Source organism: Barbus barbus (assembly GCF_936440315.1).
Source record: "Barbus barbus genome assembly, chromosome: 38".
In the NCBI taxonomy this organism is placed as follows: Eukaryota; Metazoa; Chordata; class Actinopteri; order Cypriniformes; family Cyprinidae; genus Barbus; species Barbus barbus.
The window spans coordinates 6750405-6766932 of NC_136716.1; the positions used below are offsets into that span (position 1 = coordinate 6750405).

Here is a 16528-nt window from a genome sequence, read left to right on the forward strand (position 1 = left end):
ACTTTTTAAGTTCTGCATATATTCTGTGGCATAATTTGCATATATCTTTGGAATATTTTTGGCACTCTGGAGAGCATTATAATTCACTTTACTGAGATGCACACAAAATTGGTTAAACTTTTATTTTACTTGATATTTTCAACTAAAAATATTTAAACACAAAATGTTATATATTTATTCATTAACTGGGTTGTTGTTTTGAAACTGACATAAGGGGGAGCTAAATCATTTGTTCGTCAGACAAGGGGGCTTGGATTTTTGGTTAATAATTTCAGAAAGGCCAAATAGCTGGCGGTTTGTCAGCATGGAAGTTTTATAAATCTCTTACCATTTAGAGATCTGCATATCCCCATGTTCTCACCTGTCTGACAGATGTGTTCAGTGATGTAAATGCCCTCTCTGTAGGTCAGTCCTCCCACTACAGATGTGCCTGTTGCAGGTGAGACCGATGGATCCAGTGCATCAATATCAAAACTGAGGTGGATGGGTTTTTTCACCCTGATCCAGAAAGAGTAATGCTTCAATACATATTTACTCTTACGAAGATTTTTTGAAAATTAAGTCATGAAAATTAGAAAATAAGTCACACATGTACTTTGAAAACATGTGATCACATGTCTGCTCCATTACTTTTGCTATTCCAAGCCGATCAACCTCTGTCATGGAGAACGTTATGATTCCAAGATGCTTCATGATATAACTGTGATGCAAGTGTGATTTGGACTTCATAACAAATCATGAAACAGTGATATGATGCATTAATTATTTTGTAGAATCTACAGACTTACTGTTCTTCTGGGTCCACATCTCTCAGTCCAATGTAGACAATGTCCTTAGCTGCTACACAAGGCTTTAACCATTAGAAATGTGGAATTATGGGAATCTAAAAAAGATTAGAATTTTTTTATTTTTACAAAATATGATCAAGGTTTTAAATCATAAAAGGCCATCTCAAATAAAGCTAAGTGAATGGAACATATGAATAGTAGTATTTCACTTGAACCTCAAACAGGAATAAAATATATAAACAGGAAATTATATTTTGCTAGAAAGAAATAAAAGTCTATTTTAGCACTGTTGAGGTTTTTGTATTTTTTCATGCAAACTATACTAATTTCTTAAATAAATTCTTGTTACTATATAATATATATATATATATATACAGTGCCCTCCAAAAGTATTGGAACAGTAAAGACAAAATTGCTCTGTTGGCTGTGGAGTCAAGACATTTACAAATGAATATGAGACAAAACTACAGAATGTCACATTTTATTATTGGGTGATTCAACACATAGATGTTTTACCAGCTAAGAAGATCAGCACTTTTAGAGTTTCATCCCTCTATCTGATGTGAGCATAAGTATTGGAGCAGTTGCCTCACAGGTCTTTCTAAGTGATCAGCTGTGTCCCGTTGCATTAATTCTTCAGATATTAAAAGCAGGTAATGTGTCGTATCAGTTATATCCATTACTTGTATTCTGAATCTTGCATTCGATGATGACACACACAAACCAGGATGAAGATGAGGGAGCTGACTTTGAGAGAAAAGAAAGCAATTTGGATGCTAAAAGAAACGAGGATGTCAGTTACAGCTCTAGCAAAAACAAAGGGCATGAAGAAATCAAGAGTTTGGAAACCACCAGCAACCAACAACTACCTGATCGGCTGAGAAAACAACAGTAGTTGATGACAGACAAATCATAAAAGCTGTGAAAATGAACCCTAAAAGACGTGTCTGTAAAATCACCAACAACTTCCAGAAAGCTGGGGTGATGCTCCGACAATCTACTGTCCTCAGGAGACTTTGACACAGAATTACAGATGCTACACAGCAAGATGCAAACCTCTGACCAGCACTGTTACGGTCGGTGGCTTGGTCTGTGTGTTTTCTTTATGTCCCTCCCTTGTTCTTCTTGGCATCGCTCTATCCTTTTGGTGTACGCGCTCTATCCCTCTCTTAGGTGGACGCACCTGTTCGTGATTTGAGTGGCTGATTGAGGGAGCTGATTGATATAAACGCCAACGAGGAGAAAGAAGAGCGACGACAGATCTTGTGGGCTAGCCAGCAAACAAGTGTCTTTATATCTGTATTTCATTTTTCTTTGTTAGCTGTTGTCTGTTTTGTATAATTTCGTTCCCTGGTTGATTTGTTCGTTATTATTGTGACGTCTGTTGTGAGTGAATAAATAGATTTGAGCAATTTTCGCTATTTACTCGTTCTTGTTTATGTTACGAAGATCTCTTCTCTTAGAGCTGATATTTTTATGAGAGGTCGTAACAAGCAACAAAAATAGAAAGGCAAGATTAGAGTTTGCAAAAAAGCACAAAGGTGAGCCAGAAGAGTTTTGGAACTGTGTTTATGGACCGATGAGACAAAGATGAACCTTTATCTAAGTGATGGGAAAACAAAAATGTGGAGAAAAAAGGGAACTGCAATGATCCCAAGCATACAGCCTCATCTGTAAAGCATGGTGGAGGTGGTGTCATAGCATGGGCATGTATGGCTGTCTCTGGAACAGGCCCTCTCAACTTTACTGATGACTTAATGTATGATGACAGTAGCCGAATGAATTTGGAAGGGTACAAAACCATCTTGCCTACCAATATTCAAGAAAATGCCACCAGATTCATTGGTAAGTGCTTCATATTGCATCAGGACAATGACCCAAAACACCCTGCCAGTTCAGTTAAGGAATTTATAAGGGCAAAGAAATGGAAAGTCTTAGATTTCCCAAGTCAATCTCCAGATTTAAATCCGATTGAACATGAATTTCACCAGCTGGAGAGGAGAGTAAAGGAAGAAACCCCCCCAAAACAAGCAACAATTGGAATTGGCTGCATTAAAGGCTGGGAAAAGCATTTCAAAGGATGAGACCAAGAGTCTGGTGATGTCTATGGGTCACAGACTCACTGCTGTGATTGTGCGCAAGGGATCTGCAACTAAATAATAGCTTTTAATCTTTTATATCTGCCTTATGTTCAACTGTCCCAATACTTATGCTCACATCAATGAGTGGGATGAACTCTAAAAGTGCTCTTCTTTTTATTTGGTAAAACATATATGTGTTGAAACGGCTAATAATAAAACATGGCATTCTGTAGTTTTGTCTCATATTCATCTTTTAATCATATTTGCAAATGTCTTGACTCCACAGCCAACCGAGCAATTTTGTCTTTACTGTTCCAATACTTATGGAGGGCACTGTATATAAATATATATATGTATTGTGAGGCGTGGCCCGAGCACCTATCAGCGTCGCCCTGGCAACAGAGGAGAAACACCTGCTCCCAATCACCACGGGCTGATCGGTCCCAGCTGAGAAGACTTCACACACGGCTACAAAAGCCGTGTGGATGCACACATGGGTGAGCAATGTCTCCCGACGCAAGGAAACTAACAAACCTATCTTCTGTCCCGCAGAGAGCTCGGAGTGACCGATCAGCCCGACACCTCCCGCACTGTCTCCCGAAGCACCGAGCACAGCAGCACGAGGAGGAACGCGACACTCTGCACGCCCCACGGACACGGGAATTGTTAGCACCTGCACCTTTTCTGTTTGAGCACAATAAATACACCCTCCGGGGCATTTATTGCACTTCCGCCTGTCGTGTGATCCTTCAGCCCGCTACACTGGTGGAGAATGCGAGCAGATTGCTGAAGGATCGCCGACGTTCATAACAGCCCCAAGTAATATTTTTTTTTTTTTTTTTGCTCTTCACTCTGTTTCAGACAGGTATCGGCGGCCGCCGCTCCCCAGCCATGGAGGAACTGTTAAAGCATCTAACAGAAGTAAGCATTCGCCAGCAGCAAATAGTGGAGCACATGGCCGCTCGCCAGGGAGAGACGGAGAGAGAGATCGCTGCCCTCCGCCTTTCCACTGCCCAGCGGGTTCCGCTGCCCGACCCCCGCGTACAAGCCACCCAACTTTTGCCGAAGATGACGGCACACGATGACATCGAGAACTATCTGAAGATGTTCGAGGCCATCGCGACGCGGGAGGCGTGGCCGCGGGAAGAATGGGCACGGGTACTGGCACCGCTTCTCACCGGGGAATTAGTGGAGGCCATCGAGCTGGCGGGAGGCAACGCAACGCCGGGAGGCTGGGGAGCGAGCACCGCCTTTTCCCCGGAGGGTGTTCCCGGAGCGACGCACGCCGGAGGGCACCCAGCGCGCAGTTGGCAGGCCAGCGGTTCCCGGCGCCCAGGATGAGCCAATGCCCACAGATCCACCGCGCTCCCCGGACCGGGCCTGGCTGGCAGGTTGTACGGTACATCGAAGGCCACCCCCAGAGGGACCGCACGCCAGGGTAAAAATAAACGGCCGTCACTACCAGGCCCTCCTGGATTCCGTCAGTGCCATCAGCCTGATCCGCCCCACGGTGTTGCCACCGCCGACGAGGGCCAAAGCGTACATCCCCATCACCTGCGTTCACGGCGAAACCCGTCGTGTGCCAGCCAGACAAGTCACCATCACAGCGGCCCCGGGCACCTGGCCAGTCGAAGTCGGCGTCGTTGACGATCTCCCCGTCCCCGTTCTTCTCGGACGAGACTGGCCAGGGTTCGACCGTCTGCTCGCCGCTGCTGCTCAGCCTGCCAGCCCAGCCGGGAACCGCCGTCGCAAGAAGCCGAGCCGAGGTCCCCGACGACGCCCGGCCCTCGTGACAACCGACAGCGCCAGAGATGGTGAGTCCCTCCCTCAAACCGCTAACCTCTTCTATGATGTGTTCCAACAGGCTAGGAGGGAGGGAACCTTTGCGAAGGAGCAACTCGGGGACGATCGGCTCAAACACTGCTGGACCCAAGTGAGGGTAATCGAAGGGGAAAACGCGCATCCGCCACCCCACCCAACGCCCCACTTTGTGGTCCAGAATAGCCTGCTATACTGTGTCGCCCAGCGGAGGGGGGAGGAAGTGAAATTGTTGGTGGTACCTCGCTCCAAAGTGGCGACGATTATGGAGTTAGCCAACTCTCATCCGATGGCTGGCCACCTGGGGGCGCAGAACATCATCCAACGGATCAGAGACCGATTCCACTGGCCCGGTTTGGATGCCGACGTTAAAAGATTCTGCCAGGCGTGCCCGGTGTGCCAGCGGACGTCGCCACGGACCCCTCCCCCCACTCCGCTAATCCCGCTTCCTATAATCGAGGTGCCCTTCGAGCGGATAGGAATGGATTTAGTAGGGCCGCTGCCAAAGTCTGCCCGGGGACATGAACACATCCTCGTCATCGTGGACTATGCGACCCGCTACCCAGAAGCCATCCCTCTTCGCAAAGCCACCTCGAAGGCGGTTGCCCAGGAGCTCTTGCTGCTGTGTAGCCGGGTCGGCATCCCCAAAGAGATCCTGACCGACCAGGGCACCCCCTTCATGTCCCGGATGATGGCCGACCTCTGCCGCCTCCTCAATATCAAGCAGCTTCACACCACGGTATACCACCCGCAGACCGATGGGCTGGTAGAAAGATTCAACCAGACGTTGAAGCAGATGCTCCGTCGCGTGGCTGCTGAGGACCGTCGGGATTGGGACCGTATGCTTCCGTATGTCCTCTTTGGCATACGAGAGGTGCCCCAAGCCTCCACCGGGTTCACGCCCTTCGAGCTCCTATTTGGACGACAGCCCCGGGGGCTGCTCGACGTTGCCAAAGAGGCCTGGGAGCAGCAGCCCGCCGCCCATCGGTCCACCATTGAGCACGTCCGGGACATGAGGGAGAGGATCGACCGAGTCATGCCGCTCGTCAGGGAGCATCTCGGGAGGGCCCAAGAAGCGCAAAAACGCCATTACGACCGGGCGGCCCAACCACGGGAGTTCCAACCGGGGGACCACGTGCTGGTCCTAGTCCCCACCACAGCCTGTAAATTTCTCGCCCAGTGGCAAGGCCCGTACACGGTGATGGAACAGGTGGGGCCGGTCACCTACCGCGTCCGCCAACCCGGGAGGAGAAAAGAGGAACAAATCTACCACATCAACCTCCTCAAGCGCTGGGTCGGGACTGGGGCCCAGCTATCTGCACTGGCGACCACGAGTCCCGTGGTTGTGGATATCAGCACCCACCTCTCGGCCGCCCAGAAGACGGAGCTCCAACATCTGGTCGGTCAGTTCTTGGATGTGTTCTCCCCACAGCCCGGGCGGACCAATGTTCTCGAACACGACGTGCACACACCGCCAGGGGTCGTCGTCAGGCAGCGCCCCTACCGAATCCCTGAGGCTCGGCGGCACGCCATCGAGGAGGAAATACAGGAGATGTTGAGGTTAGGAGTAATAGAGCCCTCTCGCAGCCCTTGGTCCAGCCCCATCGTGATGGTCCCGAAGCCGGATGGCACCCTCCGGTTTTGTAACGACTTCCGCCGGCTCAACGAGGTCTCCGAGTTTGACGGCTACCCCATGCCTCGGGTCGACGAGCTCCTGGACCGTCTGGGGAGGGCCCGGTTCATCTCCACGTTGGACCTCACTAAAGGGTATTGGCAAGTACCCCTGTCGTCCCAGGCCAAGCCGAAGACTGCCTTCTCCACCCCCTCCGGGCACTGGCAATACCGGGTTCTCCCCTTTGGGCTGCACGGGGCGCCCGCGACGTTCCAGCGAATGATGGACATCCTGCTGCGACCACACCAGGAGTACGCGGCGGCCTATCTGGACGACGTCGTGGTGCACTCGGAGACCTGGAACGACCATCTTGAGCGGTTACGGAGGGTGCTGTTGGAGCTGCGACGGGCTGGGCTCACCGCCAACCCAAAAAAATGTCATCTCGCTCTGCCTGAAGTTAAGTACCTCGGGTATCAGGTGGGTCGTGGCCTGATCAGACCCCAGGAAACGAAAGTGGCAGCGATTCTCTCGGCCCCCCGGCCTACCTCAAAAACTCAGGTACGAGCATTTTTGGGTTTGGCGGGCTACTATCGCTGCTTTATTCCTAACTTCTCCTCCTTAGCAACCCCTTTGACAGACCTGACCAAGAAGGGGCGGCCGGAGAAGGTACCCTGGGGACCCGCCGAGGAAGAAGCCTTCCGGCTGATAAAGGCAGCGCTCACCTCGGAACCGGTGTTGTGTGCACCCGACTTTAACCGCCCCTTCTTGTTACAGACGGATGCCTCCAACACCGGGTTGGGAGCCGTTCTCTCCCAGGTACAGAACGGTGAGGAACACCCGGTGATGTTCATCAGCCGAAAGCTGTCCCCCACGGAACAACGCTACGCCGCAGTAGAGAAGGAAGCGTTGGCCGTCAAGTGGGCAGTCCTGGAGCTCAGGTATTACCTCCTCGGCAGAAAGTTTACCCTGGTCACTGACCATGCCCCGCTGCAGTGGATGGCCCGGGCCAAAGACACCAACGCCCGGGTAACTCGCTGGTTCCTGGCGCTCCAGGACTTCCACTTTGACGTACGTCATCGGGCCGGGACCGCCAATGCCAACGCCGACGGACTCTCGCGGATGTGGCCAGCTTTCGCAGGTCTGTCAAAGGTTCCCCCTCCCTCAATCCCCATCTCTCCCCTTGTTCGCAGGACCAGGACGTCGCTTAGGGGGGGGGGAATGTGAGGCGTGGCCCGAGCACCTATCAGCGTCGCCCTGGCAACAGAGGAGAAACACCTGCTCCCAATCACCACGGGCTGATCGGTCCCAGCTGAGAAGACTTCACACACGGCTACAAAAGCCGTGTGGATGCACACATGGGTGAGCAATGTCTCCCGACGCAAGGAAACTAACAAACCTATCTTCTGTCCCGCAGAGAGCTCGGAGTGACCGATCAGCCCGACACCTCCCGCACTGTCTCCCGAAGCACCGAGCACAGCAGCACGAGGAGGAACGCGACACTCTGCACGCCCCACGGACACGGGAATTGTTAGCACCTGCACCTTTTCTGTTTGAGCACAATAAATACACCCTCCGGGGCATTTATTGCACTTCCGCCTGTCGTGTGATCCTTCAGCCCGCTACAGTATATTTTGCATTTGTTCACTTTACAATAATGAAAATTAGATTTTGTATTATGTATTTTATATATATATATATGGTCACAAAGCAAAATAATCCTAATAGTTTTTTTTTTTTAAAGAACATGAACATGTTTTTCTGAGAGTTTTATAAAATTTTCTATTAATTTTTCAATAAGTTAGTTGTAAATGTTTATTATTTATGAGTGTGCTAAAGGCACCGATACTGACAACTGCACATCAGCCATGGTCAGGAAGTTAAAGTCGAATATCTCTTTAGGAGGTATTTGTGATGAGACTGACAGTAAGGTAATGACTGTGTAACATATTACACAAACTTTAACAAAGGTGCTGAAATGATAGAAGACCATCAGTCACCTTTGAGTGCAGTTCATGGATGACATATGACAGCGGCTGGCCATGAATGTTTCCCGTTGGTGTGGTTAAAGGTGTGTTGATGTCTGTGTGTGCATCCACCCATAAAACACTCAGCTCATGTCTTGAGGCAGCATGACCAGAAATCGAACCAATAGCCAAGCTGTAAAAAACAGCAAACATATGGCTGAGAATAGGTTCAAACATTAAGTTGAACAGAACTGGAAGCACACAGCTCCTCCCAGCATCACACACGTATTGCCATCGCTCTTGATCTTCTGCGCAACTCCTGCGAGCTGCTCATTGGCACGGCCGACTGCTCTCGGAGTCTTCAGTCTGCCAATTGGCTCATCATTGGGAACATCCTCAAAAGTCAGATTCCCATAATCCTTCATTACACAACCTGGAGCGGGACAGAGGGCTTTATGTAATCAATTACACATAATGTATATGATTTTGTAGCTTTAATACGCAATAGGAAAAGTGTACTAGCCATTTGATGGGAAGAGAGAAGTATGGTGAAAGAAAGGAACAGCTCACAATCCAAAGCACACCACATCAAGTGTCAAACATGGTGGCGGTGGTGTTACGGCATGGGTATGTATGGCTGCCAATAAACAGCTCACTGGTGTTTATTGATGCTGTAACTGCTGACAGAAGTAGTAGGATGAATTCTGAGGTCGTTAAGGCTATGCTCTCTGCTCACATTAAGCCAAATGTTACAAAACTGATAGGACACAGCTTCATAGTGCACATGGATAATTACCCTAAACATACTTCAAAAAGCATGGCCATGACTTGGCCACTGATGAAATGAAATATTCTTCAATGGCCAAGTCATTCACCTGATCTCAATCCAATAGAGCATGCTTTTCAGTTACTGAAGACAAGACTGAAAGCAGAAAGATGCACAAACAAGCAGCAACTCAAGGTGGCTGCAGTGAACACCTGGCTAAGGATTTTAATTCAAGTATTAAAATTGTGCTTATATTTACATTTATGTCAAAATTTGTCCAAACACTATTTAGCCCCTGAAAATGGAGGTACTTTGCTAAAAATGGCTGTAACTCCTAATTGGTAAATGTCATATTTTTGAGGAACCTCTTAAAATTAAGCTAAAAGTCTGCTTTATTTCAAATCAACTGTATTGGCGTATAAAGGCAAAATCACAAAAACTCAGTCAGTGTCCGAATAACATATAGTTGAGCTTGAAAATGCCTTGATGTCAGAGGTCAGAGGAGAATGGGCAGACTGGTTAGAGATGATAGAAAGGCATCACTCAAATAACCACTTGTTACAACCAACAGTATTGGGAAATAACTAGTTACATGTAACGGAATGACACAATTTAATTACAAAATAAAAGTAATTGTAATCAGTTACAGTTACTTAACAAATGTGTAATTAAATTACAGTTACTTATGAAAATGTTAAGGATTACAAAGGGGGGTTACATCAGATTTTTTCACACACACTCCCACATACAGATATAATTGAGTGCTCTAAAATATGAGACACCAATGTTTCAGCAGTTTATAACCTGCTTATTTGATTAGATTTTTTTTCCTATATGGGTTTATGGGTTTATGTATATGCTTTATTTTTTAAGATTAACTTTTTTTTTTCCAAAGACATTGTTAGATTCCAGTGCTTCCTGTCATAGCTATGCAAAGGTGTGATTTCAAAAACAGTTTCATAGCTATTAAACAATTTCTTGTTATGATTTTAAATCTGTATTTAACCTCCGAATGATTTTAAAGTAAGTCTGATTTTGTGGTGGCTATGCTTCAAAGAGGATATCAGATCCCTATTTTCCACAAGTTGGTATGATTCTTTAGGGTATTCTTGAAATGGTCTCAGTGGTCGTGTAAAACAACACCCTTTTTGCCTTGTGCAGGTCTACAATTTTGTCCCTAGTGTCCTTCGACAGCTCTTTGGTCTTGACCATAGTGGAGAGGTGGGAGTCTGATTGATTGAGTGTGTGAACAGGTGTCTTTTATACAGGTAACGAGTTCAAATAGGTGCAATTAAAAACAGGTAATGAGTGGAGGATAGGAGGGCTTCTTAAAACAAACTAACAGGTCTGTGAGAGCCAGAATTCTTGCTGGTTGGTAGGTGATCAAATACTTATTTCATGCAATAAAATGGAAATTAATTATTCAAAAATCATACAATCAATATGATTTTCTGGATTTTTTTTATATTACTGTCTCTCAAAGTTGAGGTGTACCGACGATAAATTACAGATCTCTCCATTCTTTGTAAGTGGGAAAACTGGAAAAATCGGCAGTGTATCAAATACTTTTTTGCCCCACTGTGTATTATTTAAAAAGGTAAAAACTGGAAGGCTGGAGACATTCGTTTAGGGAGTTTCAAAAGTGTGCTATTTAATTATTAAATGAATGCTGTTGAAAGTATCCTTCAAATATGTAAAAATCTTGGAATGACTATTTAAATAAATCACTTATTTTAGACAGTCTGTCACTGATTTAACTTTTTAGACCTGTAGAGTTCTGTTTTACCATCAGCTCAAGTGTTAAAGTAATAGCATTAAACATTACTGGGTTTGTTTGAGTTCAGATAAGCAAAAACATGCTTGACTCTTATTCAGTAACAGAACTCAAACCAAATCACGCGCTATCCAGTGCGTTCCGATTGGCCGAATACCTCAAGCGTGTGATGGAAATGTTACTCCCCTCACCATATTGTGATGCATGACGAGACAAAAACAATAAAACCCATTGTAAAAGAGACATTTGTTGCGTCCAGTGGGGACATAATTACTAGGGGTGGCACGGTACACAGATGTCACGGTTCGGTACGTACCTCGGTTCGGGGGTCACGGTTCGATATGATTTCGGTACGGTTCGGCATGTTTAGGGAAACACTATACTGTCAAATAACAATAAAGAACATAAGAATAATCTATCTAACTACAAGCAACAGCACAAATAAAAATACAATAGTGTAAAGATACAAATAAAATAATCAGTGATTTTCAGTTTTTTTTTTTTTATAAATTGAATAAAGTAATCAAAGGTAAAAGAGCATTGCATATTTGACTATAAATTAAAGATTACTCTTTATTAAAGTTACAAAAGCGATTCAATCAAGAGCAGTGAGTGATTTCTTTGTTGTTGCTGTTTATTTAATATTAAGAAAGTGCTGTCACTTTAAGAGAAAGCACTGATCCAGTGCACTTATACTGTACGCTCAGCCGGCTATATCTGCTATAGGATACTTACCAAGACGGGCATTTTGACAGAATTTTGTGTGAATTTATCCATTCAAACACAATTTCAGAGAGAGCTTCATATTTGCCCGCGTTCTGAAGCGCAGGTTTGCACGCTTCTGATGAGCGCACGCACAAATCTTCTCACTGCGCGCGCGAGCTCGCGTCCTCTGGCTCTTAAATGTTTGAACTGGCAGAGCTTACATGACTTTAGTTTAAACGCCGATATCAACGTGTGCTGTTCAGGTCTCACCTGTGTGTGCGCGCTATCAGCACCCGGGTGATGACGGAATAAATGCTCATATTCCAGCATACGGCACTCGCATTGAACGAGTGAATGATTTGTCCACTTATTTTTTTTCTTCTTTCTCATCGCTGTTGTTGTAATGTACTGGGAAGCCAGAATGCGCATCCATTAATAGAAACATACATTAGCCGAACCCTATTTGTTTTACTTGTTATTTATAACAAACCACATGCATTGTCAGAATTAAGTTGAACCGCGGTCCTAGCGCATGCCGAACCGTGTGTGGAGAACCGTGCGGTTCGGTTTTTTTCCGCGAACCGTGCCACCCCTAATAATTACTGATTATAATGACTTATACTGTCTTTTCACGCGTCGTGTTGCATCGCGCAGCAAACATTACCATGTCTACATATGTGATCGGAGAAACGACAAACAACAAGTGCTACTCTACACTGCTCAAAACTCGCGTTTGAATAATCAGTGGCAAATTCTTTAAATATGAAAACATACTTACAGGCTGTGAGTCAGCGACGTTGGAATTGCCCCATTTTATAGAAACAGCATCTCCCAGGTTCAGGAAATAGTCCTCTGTAAAATGCGCTGCACACGCTCTAATATTTGGGTTGAACTGTTCTGGAACAGTGTTGTAAATACAACTTAACCTCTGATTTCTAGTTGTGCCCTCTTTTGAAAGCCCAAACAAAGTAGTTTCGCTTTCACAACGAAACACAGCGTCTCCAGGACATGGTGCCGGCGGCAGCAACAAAACTACAGCGAGAATAAAAATCACACCCTCTTTCTTTGCGTATACATTTGGGCGGTGTTATGGAAATCTTCCCACATAGCAAATCTTAACTATTAGAAAGAATATCTCTTTGGGTTTGAGACTTTAGTCTTTGCAACTTTAGGGATCTTATCTAGTATGCATGAACGGCTTGTAACGCTCCAAAGGAAAACTTGAAATCGCATCATATGACCCCTTTAAGAGTATTTATGTGTAACAGTAATTGAAATAATGTTTTAAAATATGTTCCGATGGATGTTGTGTGAATGAGGTCTTTACAGGGGATCGGTCTCTAGGGATTGTCTTGTCATGGTCTCCGCTGAAATTCAGGGCTGTTGTAGTCATATAGGTGCTGGTCCACTATCTCATCTGGACACAGATTGGATTTGGGTGTTCAATAGGAAAAAGATTACACCACTTACAGTCGATTTCGATATTGTAGGTTTTATCAACTGGACATAATTTTGAGCTGTCAATAACAAAAATGTGTTAACAGAACTGGGCTAATATGGACATACTTTCTGGTTCTAGTGAGAACTCTAACAGCTGCATTTTGCACTAGCTGGAGTTTGTTTATTAAACAGTAAAGTACAACAATAAGTCTAGTCTTGAGGCCATGAATGCATGAATTAACTTTTCTCCATCTGACATTGAGAACATGTGTTGCAATTTAGACATACTTTTAAGATGGAAAAATGCAGTTTACAAATGCTGGCGATGTGGCTTTCAAATGAATGATTGCTGTCAAATAGTATACCCAGATTCCTAACTGACAATGAAGACTTGGCAGAGCAGTGTTAGAGAGTATTCTAGGTTATTGTGTGGAGATTTTTGGCCCAATAATTAAAACCTTTGTTTGTTCTTGTTTCATCAGGCCATGGTAAAATACAGAGAGGAGTATCATCAGAAAAACACTGAAACTAATGGTATGTTTTCTAATCTCTTAAGGGTAGCATGTACAGGGTAAAAAGCAAAGGTCCTTGTACTGAGCCTTGAGGTACTCCATATTGAACTTGTGATTGATATGAGACCTCTTCATTTACTGCTAAATATAGATAACGGTCAATTAAGCCATTTAAACTGGAAGTCGTGGCCTAATGGTTAGAGAGTTGGACTCGTGATCCAAAGGTTGCGGGTTCGAGTCTCCGGCTGGCAGGAATTGTAGGTGGGGGGAGTGAATGTACAGCGCTCTCTCCACCATCAATACCACGACTGAGGTGCCCTTGAGCAAGGCACCGAACCCCCAACTGCTCCCCGGGCGCTGCAGCATAAAATGGCTGCCCACTGCTCCGGGTGTATGTTCACGGTGTGTGTGTGTGTTCACTGCTGTGTGTGTGCACGTTGGATGGGTTAAATGCAGAGCACGAATTCCGAGTATGGGTCACCATACTTGGCTGAATGTCACTTCACTCACTTTAAAACTGTCACACAATTTCATTAATGGCAATATAATTTTTGAATCTATTCAAAAGAATGTTTTGGTCAATAGTGTCAAATGCAGCACTAAGGTCCAGTAATACTAATAGAGAGATGCAACCACAATTGGTTGCTAAGATCAAGCTATTTTTAACTAACGAGAGCACTACTGTGATTTGGTATAAATGCTGACTGTAAATCCTTGCAGATATGATTTCTTTATAAGGAAGAACATAGTTGTGAGGATTCTGCCTTTCTTTTAACTAAAAGAACATTTGAGACTGGCCTGTAGTTTACTAATTATCTAGGCTCAAGTTATGTTTTTTTAATGAAAGGCTTAATAACAGCCAGCTTGAAAACATTTGGGACATATTCTGATGACACTGATGAATTAATGTTAAGAAGAGGATTTATGCCTACTGGAAGCTTCTCTGTCAGTGGTTTAGTCAGTATAGGGTCTAAAATACATTAATTTTGATGATTTAATAAATTTAGACAGTTATTTTTCTCCTTTAGCAAAGAATTAATGGAAGAATGAATACCTATGTTTGTTTGTTTTCTTCAAAAATAGTCAAAAGGTAAGCAGATCTAGCAGTTCTTAAGGCCTTTATACAGGCAGAAACACTATCCTTCTACACAATTTGAAATACTTAGTTTTATTTTCTTCCAGCTGCGCTCCATTTTCCAGGCTGCTCTCTTTAGGGCACAAGTGGGCTCAGATGTGAATAGATTTAACATGACAGATTTTGCACGTATGTCGCAAACTTGTTCAAAGAGTAGTAGATTAAAAACGATTAAATCTGTATTGTTAATGCAAACAAAGTATTGCATTCCACCCTTTCATTCATTCATTCATTCCACCCTTTTCATTTTTCTCAACCAAACACAAATGCACATTTTCCAGACTTATCTCTTTATGATATTCAGATTCCAGAGAGGTACATCAGCATGCATTAGAAAATTCAATAAAATCATTACTTTTTAAAAACAATGGACACATTTAAACATCATGTTTGTCGTTTTTATATAACCCAACTGTAAAGCATGTGGCATCCAGTGATTTTTGGCTTGCAAAATTTGTGGCTTTTTAAATGTACATAAACATGGACAGAAAGGACATGTTGAGCTGTTAGTCAGTGATAAGGTGTGCAGGTGTAACTGGTGGGCAGACAGACATTCCAGCAGAGCTGTTCATCACTAAATATTGTACAAGGATAACGAATGCACAATTAAAGGGTGTAAAAAATGCCTGTCATGGTGTGAAATCAGTCCCAGGTGGGATTAAAAGTAGCTTTGCAGTGGTTCACCAAGGACAGCCTCCATTTCATGAATGACCTTCTGCACCTGTTGCTCCACTTCCTCACATTCATCTGTGAAACAAAGAGGAAGAATAACTCAATTCTGAATTCTGGAATATTTTTGATTGTTAAAGAAACAGATCTAAGTGTTCTTAAAATGCAACAAGTCTCAAAGCAACAATAAAGATAACATTAGGTAAAACGGTGTTCTTTATTTACAAAAACGTGTGCCCATTTGCTTAAATAATGTTCTTACCCTCCATAAGCTCAGCCAGAAATGGGATCGTCTCTGGGAGAAGAACCATGTAGTTCTCCCTCAGCTTGTTCGCCAACTCCAGCAGCATGACAAGTGCAGAGAAACGCACCTGAACAAAAAGGCAAACATCGTCATTTACCTCCTCTTCTGTATTTACAATATATTTACGCAAAGACAAATCAAGCCACATATTAGAAAAAAAATTAAGAGAGTAAAGGCACTAATTTTAATCATTCCCACAAACTCTGCCTTCACAGGTTATTCACAATCAGACGTGATCAGATATGAAAAAGCAAAAGGAAAGACATGTTATCAATTTCAATATCACTACAAAATAATATTGATAATATTATTTTACATTACATTAAAACTACAATAGCCTACTAATATTTATGTCTGTCTTTATTTCTTTGCTTTTAAATGTTAAACTAGAGCTTTTAGATTGGCGTAAAACCTCAAATCTGCTGTTTTGCTGATTTAAGAACTGTTCTCATTACAAATTTGTGAAGAGGGTTGGTACTGAAAAAACTGGATCATAATTGCATATAAATAAACACAATGTAGCTCTTCACTCTAAAACATGTGGCCATTGATTGCCTGATTGGCGAGTATCACCGTTTCATATACTCTGCAACACCAAATTTTACTCTTATTTGGCACTTGCCCAGTGTTAATTTTAGATCCTGGATAAGATGCCAAAGGTATTTCACCCACAGCCTCAAGATGGCACAACAAAGTTCATGGACAACCCCCCCTGAATTTAGTGTGAATATGCAGCAACTCTATAAACATACTCCAATTTCACACCCACAGATTAACCCCATAAATTAAACATCATAAAAGATTTATCAACAAGGTTGCTGGTGGTGATGGCGCAGTGGATAAGACACATGCCTTTGGTGTGAGAGACCCGGGTTCGAATCCACTGTGAGACACCAATGTGTCCCTGAGCAAGACACTTAACCCCTAGTTGCTCCAGAGGCGTGCGACCTCTGACATATA

At 44.2% G+C, this 16528-nt stretch overlaps 1 protein-coding gene and 1 pseudogene across 2 annotated transcripts in view; both read right to left on the reverse strand.

The window, feature by feature from the left end:
* Positions 1-83: 83 nt before the first annotated feature.
* LOC306858112 (arginase-1-like) lies at positions 84-8789 on the reverse strand (annotated as a pseudogene). Its single transcript has 7 exons — positions 8783-8789; positions 8525-8696; positions 8297-8456; positions 789-883; positions 596-700; positions 362-498; positions 84-91 (listed from the first exon to the last, which is right to left on the reverse strand). The product of its transcript is annotated as an arginase-1-like (transcript).
* A 4190-nt stretch (positions 8790-12979) lies between these two features.
* The window catches only part of LOC306857326 (HEAT repeat-containing protein 1), a 34629-nt gene continuing 31080 nt past the window's right edge, over positions 12980-16528 (reverse strand). Inside the window, exons 44-46 of the mRNA XM_079397228.1 lie at positions 15527-15635; positions 13979-15342; positions 12980-13636 (exon numbers count right to left, since the gene is read on the reverse strand). Of these exons, the coding sequence (XP_079253354.1) occupies positions 15254-15342; positions 15527-15635 (198 nt within the window). The 3' untranslated portion in view covers positions 12980-13636; positions 13979-15253. The remainder of the gene's footprint in view (positions 13637-13978; positions 15343-15526; positions 15636-16528) is intronic.